General features: G+C 52.7%; 1 protein-coding gene across 1 annotated transcript; it reads right to left on the bottom strand.

Moving 5' to 3' along the window:
- Positions 1-975: 975 nt before the first annotated feature.
- OCSTAMP (osteoclast stimulatory transmembrane protein) lies at positions 976-6459 on the bottom strand. The gene is given in 5 exon segments (XM_029219921.1): positions 976-1128; positions 1131-1208; positions 1210-1632; positions 2728-3730; positions 6416-6459. Coding segments are annotated over 5 exon segments (1701 nt in total).
- Positions 6460-8087: the final 1628 nt, after the last annotated feature.

The following is an 8087-nucleotide window of genomic DNA, read 5'->3' as shown; positions in this document are numbered from 1 at the left end:
GCAGGATCTTAGTTCCCTGACCAGGGATTGAACCTGTGACCCCTGCAGTGGAAGCACGGAGTCTTAAGCACTGGACCGCCAGGGAATTCCCTAAAGAGAATTTAATGAAGGCATAGAGGTGGGGACTTGGTTAAGGGAATGATAGCGACACCCCCAGAGACCTGTACCTGGTAGATGGAAGCTGTGCCTCTCTGGAACGCAGGGGGTACCGTAGCAGTGGGAGCAAGGTCACCCAGAGCGTGGAACGTGGCCTTTGCCAAAAAAAATGCCCAGAAGGCCGCAGGGATAAACAGCCTGACCTCGTTCTCTCTTCCCACTTTAAATCACCCGCCGGTGCCTCCCATTGGCTGAGCCCAACCAGGAGTCAGAGGTCAAGGGAACCAGGGTGATAGAACCACAAATGTCAGACTCCTGGGAAAGAGAGCAGGTGAGAGAAAGGCAGAGAACGACCTGGAGGGAAAAACAGGGAATACCAAGCCCACAGGGTATGGAGTTGCGATTTTATTGTAACTTTGATAGGGATGCAGTTGCCATAAAATACGGATTACCCATCAATTTGAATTTCAGATAAACAACAAATGCGGGTTTCGGTATAAGTAGCCTCGGGACATACTTATACCAAACCCGTATTCATTGTTTATCTGAAATTCAAGTTGAACCAGGTGTCCTGTATTTTTATTTGCTAAACCTGGCAACCCTAGATGGGAAAACCCTGAAGGAATTTGAAGCAAAGGAATACAATCTAATTTAGAATTTAATAAATACATTTATTTATAAAATCAAGAAAATTTTAATGACCATAAATAAGTTCAGAAGATTCAGAGACATATAAATAAGTTCCAGGGGCGTTTAGACACCGTCAGGGTGCAAACTCTCCATCTACCAGGTACAGCAGCCTATGCAGACGGAAGCCTGGACAGACACCTGGCACCGGCTGGAGGAACCCTGTCTTCACTTTGCATCATCCTTTTCTGTTTATCCAGGCCTTTCCTGCCCAGTATCTCATTGCGCCCTTAACACATTCCCATGTGCAAAGTAGGTCACACTGATTGTTGTTACGCAGTCCTTATGCAGATATAGAAACCAAGGCTCAGAGAGGTGAAGCGACCTACCCAAGGTCACACAGGGGAGGCAGCAGAAGGGCCAAGGTTACCACTCAGGTCTGGGCAACTCCAGAGTGCTTTCCTCTCGGCGCCATTGCTCTCCGTACTTCCAGGTATCCAGCAGGTCTGTCTAGCCGTTCTAGGTGCTTGCTGCCCGGCCCGGGTTTCAGGAGCAGTATGGAGTGCCCGGGGCCAGCTGCTGGCCTCGGTGCCTGTCATATCTTCGCTGGAGCCGGGCATGAAGGTGGCGGACCCTCCTTGCCTCCTGGGTCTTGAAGAAGGAGGCAGCGATGCTGTGCCTCAGGCGACGGGCGTAGGTCTCCAGGAGGACCGTGGAGCAAGCGACGAGCTGCAGGGCGCCTGCAGCCAGGTGGGCGGCTGTGTGCGGGTGCCGGGGGGGCAGCAGCGGGCAGCCAGGGGCGATGAAGCGCAGCTCCCACTGGAAGGAGTTGTGGGCAGAGAGGAAGGGGCTCTCCAGAGGCGGCTGGTTGAAGAGGAAAGGGATGAAGCCCAGGATGGCGTATGCAGCCTTCAAAAGAGAAAAAGGCCAAGTCAGCAGGCAGACACCCCAGCCGTTCCCTGCCCTCCACCACCTCTGGATGCTCGTGGGTCTGGACGGTCCAGCTTTCCCTGTCCTCATCTACAAAATGGGCGCAAAATCTGCCGTTTTGACGAGGGTCAGCTGAGATCAGGGACCTGAAACAGGCTTTTGGCGGAATGAAAAGCACCATACAAATGCTATCTATATTGTTATTACACTTTGCAGGGAACACTTTAGAGAAAGCCAATTCATGCTTAAGGGCATTTACTCTTTTCTGAGCCCTTAGTGAAACTTCAGATGTTCTAGTCCATCAAGTAAGCACAAGTTTATGAGGATGAGTCCGTGAGGAGCTTCAATTAAAAGACGGGAACCTGGGCTTCCCTGATGGCGCAGAGGTTGAGAGTCCGCCTGCCGATGCAGGGGACGTGGGTTCGTGCCCAGGTCCGGGAAGATCCCACGTGCCGCGGAGCGGCTGGGCCCGTGAGCCATGGCCGCTGAGTCTGCGCGTCCGGAGCCTGTGCTCCGCAATGGGAGAGGCCACAACGGTGAGAGGCCTGCGTACTGCAGAAAAAAAAAACAGGAAGCTGGCAGGATTGGCCCGTGGGCTGTTCCTAAGGCTTCCTCCAGTCTGTTATCTACAGATGTGAGCTATTAATAATAGTCACTATTTATTAAACATCTCCCATGTGGTATGGAGCCGCCTAGGTACTTCTAGAGACTACCACATGTTAAGACTCACAGTAACCTTGTAGGGTGAGGAGGATTGATCCAGTTTGTACAAGTGAGAAAAATGAGGCTGGGATATGCTGCGACGTGTGAAGAGTGGCCTTGGGGGGCAAATTATTTTAATATCTCTGGGTATCAGTATCCTCACCTGCGATAAGGGGTGAAAACAGAACCCACTGCCTCAGGCTGTCGTGAGAATTACATGGTTCGTCTGCCAAAGCCCCTGGATCCCACAGCGTATCCAAGCGCCACGACTCGAAGGCAAGTAAAATTCAATTTTGAGTCAAGGGTTTAACAAGCCCTACCCTCTCCCTCAAGGAAATGACTCTATGCCCACCTTCCTGTCACGGCGCTTACATCATATTTGATGGTGAGCGTGACGGGCACAGCGGGCAGCTGCTGAACCCAGCCCACGGCTGCCTGCGCCAGGAGGAAGGCCACGTGGTCCATGGCCACTGTCACAGCTGCGGCCACCAGGAGCGGGGTAAGCAGCCCCAGCCTTAGGAGACAACTCAGCAGCTCCCCCTGGGACAGCCTTGGCTGGGCCGCCCACAGCAGCCAGGCTGGCGGGGAGGCCACCAGGTGCGTGGCCCCGACCTCTGCCAGCTGCTGAGCCAGCTGCCAGGTAGCGTAGATGTTATCAAACTGCAGGTCAGTCAGGTATCGATGGAGGTACCAGGCTGAATCCACCAGGAGGCCCAGCATAAAGAGCCCTGTGACTGCCCGCTGGGTCCCCAGTGCCACCGCCTGGGCCAAGGACTCCAGGCCGGAGAAGTCCTCCAGGATCTGCTGAGTGACCCTGAACACGTGGAGCCGGAAGGCGGAGCCATCGCCCTGGGCCTGGAGCGTCAGGCCCTGGCTGCCTGCTTGGCCGTCAGGACCCAGAGCCTGGGAGGCTCTGTGCAGCTGGTGAGTGGTGTTGAGCAGACTCTCCAGGGAGCCCTCCGTGACACACCTCAGCACCTGCCCAGCTGCGTGCATGTTGGCCAAGATGTTGGGCACCACGACAATGGCCAGGGTGGCGGTACTCCAGGATAGGAGCAGGCGGCGGCCCTGCTCCGTGCCCAGGGTGGGCACGCTGAGTGCAAACAGACAGCGGGCGGGGGGCACCAGTCCCAGGCCCAGGAAGGCCAGGAGGCCACAGACAGTGGCCACCATGGCCGAGGGCCCTAGAGGATACAGCAGCAGGGACACCAGCCCATAGTAGGTCAGACCCGCGGCAGCAATGGTCAGGGAACCGCACAGGAGGAGCTGGGTCAGCAGCTGGCCACAGCTGGCTGGGACAGGCTGGGAGAAGGCAACCCAGGCGGCCTGCAGCAGGGCAAGGGCCTTGTGGAGCCCCAGGTACCAGAATCTCCACCTGCACACAAGGAGATAGGGGGAGACTCTATCAGGAGGGTTGGGGCATTGTGTGTCTGCCCAATGCCCCTGCCCTACAAACTCGTCAACTGCCAACAGGCTCCACCCCTTTAGCCACAGTGGCGGGCACTCCTCCCAGGTGGGCCAATCAGAGTAACCCACCCCAAACCCACATGACCTAAGCTGAGCCAATCAGAGCCTTCCCCAGGATTATTCTCACTGAGCTGTCAGGGAAGAACTAGTTTCCACGCAGTTCCTGAGGATGAGAGGATGAATACCTGGGCTGCTTGTGTCTTGTGAGGGCAACTGGTGCAAGGGAATGAAAGAGTCATGGAGAGAGAAGCACAAATGAAACAGAGAGGACGAGAGAGAGAGAAATGGGGAGAGATGCTTTTTCACTTGAATTCATAGTCTTGGTCAGCTCAGTGTGACCCTGGACACTCCTTCTTTATGGATCTCAGTATCTCCTCTATAATTTAGAGGACGGGAAGATTGGACCAGTTGATCTCTGAGGAACTTTTCTCCTTTATTGTACTCTTATTTATTCATTCAACAAATATTTATTAAGCTACTACTCTGTGCTAGCCATTGGAGAAACAGGAATGGATAAAACAGAGGAGAATTCCTGGCCTCATAGAGCTTCCATGGAAGAGTGATAGCAGAGGAATAGTAAGAAGAGGTTGGGCTCTGGATACATTTTGCTGGAAGAGCCAACACGATTGGCAGACTGATTGGTTGTGAGTGTGAGAGAAAGAGGGGGGTTCAGGATGACAATGGGGTTTTGTGTCTGAGCAGCTGAAAGCACTGAGGTGTTGTTTCCTGAGATGGGAAATCTGTGGTTGAAACAGGTTTGGGTGGAGGGAGGAGGGGAAGAATTCAATCAGAAAGTTGAGCTGCGAGCTGCTGAACGTGTGACTGGAAACAATCTGGAACTCAGAGGAGAGAGCAGGCTGGAGATATAAAGCTGGGAGTTGTGGATTGATAGACGGTATTTAAAGTCATGGGGTAGATGAGATTCCTTAAGACAGTGTGCTGACGGGAAGGAGAGAGCTCCGAGGACAGAGCTTAGTGGCACTCCAGGGTTCATGGGTTGGGAGATGAGGAGGAACCAGCCCAGGAGACCAAGAAGCCAGGCACTGTGGAGCTTGGGAAGCCAAGTCAATGAAATGTTTCAAGAAGGGAGTGAGCAAACGTGTCAAGTGCTGCTAATGGGTCAAGAAAGATGAGAGCTGAGCAATGACCATTGGATTTAGCCACGTGGAAGTCACTGGTGACCTGGACCAGGGCAGCTGGGTGGCTTGTTCACTAGAGTGGACCCAAGGGAGGATGGATGGAGAAGAAATTGAGGCACGAGTGCAGACAACGGTTTCAGGTCATTTTTGCAGTAAAGGTGCAGAGAAATGGTGTAGTAGTTGACATGGGAAATGGAACCAAGTTCCTTTAGGATGGAGGAACTTGAGCATGTTGCAGATGGGGGATCCAATCAAGAGGGGAGACATTGATGAAGGGGAGGCTTGCTGGTGTGACATTCTTCAGTGAGTGGCATGGGTGAGATTGAGAGCATGGAAGCTGGGGCTGGTCTTAGAAAGGAGCAGGGGCTGTTCATCCTTAGTAGCAGGTGGGAAGGCACAGGAAGTGGTTACAGGTGTTGATGAATGGACAGGTAAGGTGTGCGTACTAATGTATCGGTATCAACCAGTATACACAGAAAGAGCAATAGTTAAGGGCGTGACCTCCAGACTGCATGGGTTCAAATCCCTGCTTCATCACTCACCATCTGCGTGACCTTGGCCAAGTTTCTTAACCTCTTCGTGCCTCAATTTTCTCATCTGTAAAATGGTGCATAAAAGTAATACCTCATAGGGTCATGGCACATAGGAAGTACCATGTCAGCTATTACCTGTCACTAGAGCCTCAATTCCACCAGGGCAGGGACTTGGTCTCTTTTGATCACTGATAAATACCAAGGACCTAGAATAGTGTCTGATGTATAGTGGGTGCTCCATAAATATTTGTGGACTATAGCACGTTTGCTTCTGTTTGTTCAGGGTAGCAGGAAGGCAGATCAGCACCGATGGTGAGGATGCTAGAGGAGATGATAGAAATTTGAAGGCGAAGAAGAAGGTATAACATAGGTGGCCAGGAAAGTGGGAGAGTAAATGAACTCGGGAAGCTAGAAACATGCTGGGCGGCATTGAGGACCCACTTGAGGTTAGAGGTGATGAATTATGGTCTTCCCAGTCCCGCTGACATTTTAATTTGGGACTAAACTCCCTTCTACTGTATAATTCATATTTGAAACATGGTAGCTGTTAAAATGATAGCTAATAATTTGAATGATATTGGAATGGAAAACCAATTCTAAGTCATATTGGGTGCCAAGGTCTGTGCTGAATGTTGTAAATGCTAAGGAACCTGCTGCCACTCGTTGGGTGCTTACTCTGAGCCGAGCACGATGGCAAGCCCTAAACATGCGTTTTCTCATTCAATTCTCACAACAGTCTCATAGACATTGTTATTACTCCCATTTCACAGATGGGGAAACTGAGGTTCAAAGAGGTGAGGATTTACCCAAGATCACACAGCCAGGGAATGGCAGAGACTGAGACCTAGCTCATACCCATCAGGCCTGACCACTGACTGTTTTCTTGCCTGCGGCCCCCAGTATCCAAGTCCCCAGACCTACCCGGTCCTGACGAGATGCTCAGCTATCTCCCGGGGGGCCCTCATGCTCCCTGAAGAGCAGTGGATCTGGGCAGGCGGGCTCAGGCAGTGAAGGTAAGTGGAGAGGAAGTGGGGGGAATTCCGTCCTCCAGAAGTGACCAGAACTGTCACTTCTGCTTTTCTGCCCTGATTTAAGTGCCTCTGGTGGCCTTGTCCCGCCCTGCCTGGGCCCACCTCCCAGGGGGGTGGGCAAGCTGACTCATCCTCTTCCTGCAGGCAGGAGCCAGTGGAAGGTATGGGAGGAGAGAAAAGGCCTTTTCCAAGCAAAGTCTCTAATCCTGATAGCAGGAAGGTAGAATTAGTCCCATTTTACAGAGGAGGAAACTGAGGCTCAGAGAAGCCATACAGCTCATTAGCAGTAGTGCTGGGGCTAGAACTCAGCTCGGCTTCATGTTCCTTCCCCCTGCATAGTTATGTGCCTCCAGAAGAGCCTGATCTCTAACTCTTAGGGGGTGGAAACCCACAGGAGACAATTGGACCTCTGCCATGACTCTTTCCAATCGTCAGGGACTCTGGTCTCCCTCTCAGCTCCCTTCCTGTCTTTATCCCAACATGGACCTGGCTTCCAATCACAGTTCCGTCCCTCCCTAGCTGTGTGACCTTGGGCAGGTGATCTTGCCTCTCTGTCTCAGTTTTCTCCTCTTAAAAGAGCGCAAGGATAAGAACAGTTAACATTTATCGAGCACTTGTTAAGTATCAGGCACGCTGCTACATAGCTTCTCTTGGCGTTCACTGAATCTTTTTTTCCCAACAACCCTTTGTGGCAGGGACTGGTATTTCCATTCTTTAGTTCAGAAAACTGAGATCCAGAGACTTAAGTCCCTTAACCCAGCCGCTCAGTTAGTAACAGGTAGAGCCACGATTTAGAGTCAGCATCCTTGCTCCAGAGTTTACTGGTCAGCCACTGGGCCCTACTGGTGGGGAGGGAAGAATTCACAAGATTCGTGTTGACCTTGGGATGCATCTGGCGCTGCCAAGAGCAGGCACTCAGTGAGTGTGAACTCTGTCTGTGGGCTCTGCCGTAGTCGCTGCCCTGCAGGTACACTTCTGGGCTGTTCTGAAAGCCAATCCCTTCCTGGAAAGCAGGCCCTGCTCCCCGCTACACTCCAGTGTCTTTGTGCCCCATCACTGCCAGCAGGACCACCTCCGCCAGGAGGCCTCTCCTGAGCCCCCAGTCCCCCATCCTACAGGATGGACTGGGGCGGGGGGCACAGTCAGGCAGTATTCCAGACTCCCTGTCATTTCCTTTCTAAGGACATTGCCTGGGTCACTTGCTCAGGCCTGAAGGAGTGTGTTCCATGGCCCAGATAAGGGAAGTGGCGTTCTCATAGTCACACAATTGGATGAGACACCTGTAGTCCTCAGAGGGCTTAACACCCTTCCTGGATCACAAGCCCCTCTAGGAAGCCAGCCCACTGTCAAGTCTGCAAAGAACTGGGCACGCAGAGTAGACCAAGAGCAGGAAGTGCAGGCCCCTGCAGGGGCCACCTAAGGTAAGGAGCAGAGGGCCAGGTGGAAACAGCAGTGAACTGCCATGCGGAGGCCCTTCGAAAAGGGTAGCTTCTACTCCGCTCCAGCCAAGGGCTGAAGCCCCTCAAAAGTGAGGCCCAACATTACCAGGGTGGCCAGTTTTT

This window comes from Monodon monoceros, unplaced genomic scaffold (genome assembly GCF_005190385.1).
Source record: "Monodon monoceros isolate NGI ecotype Baffin Bay Population unplaced genomic scaffold, NGI_Narwhal_1 Super_Scaffold_13, whole genome shotgun sequence".
Lineage (NCBI taxonomy): Eukaryota > Metazoa > Chordata > Mammalia > Artiodactyla > Monodontidae > Monodon > Monodon monoceros.
This window is presented reverse-complemented; position numbering and strand designations above follow the sequence as displayed.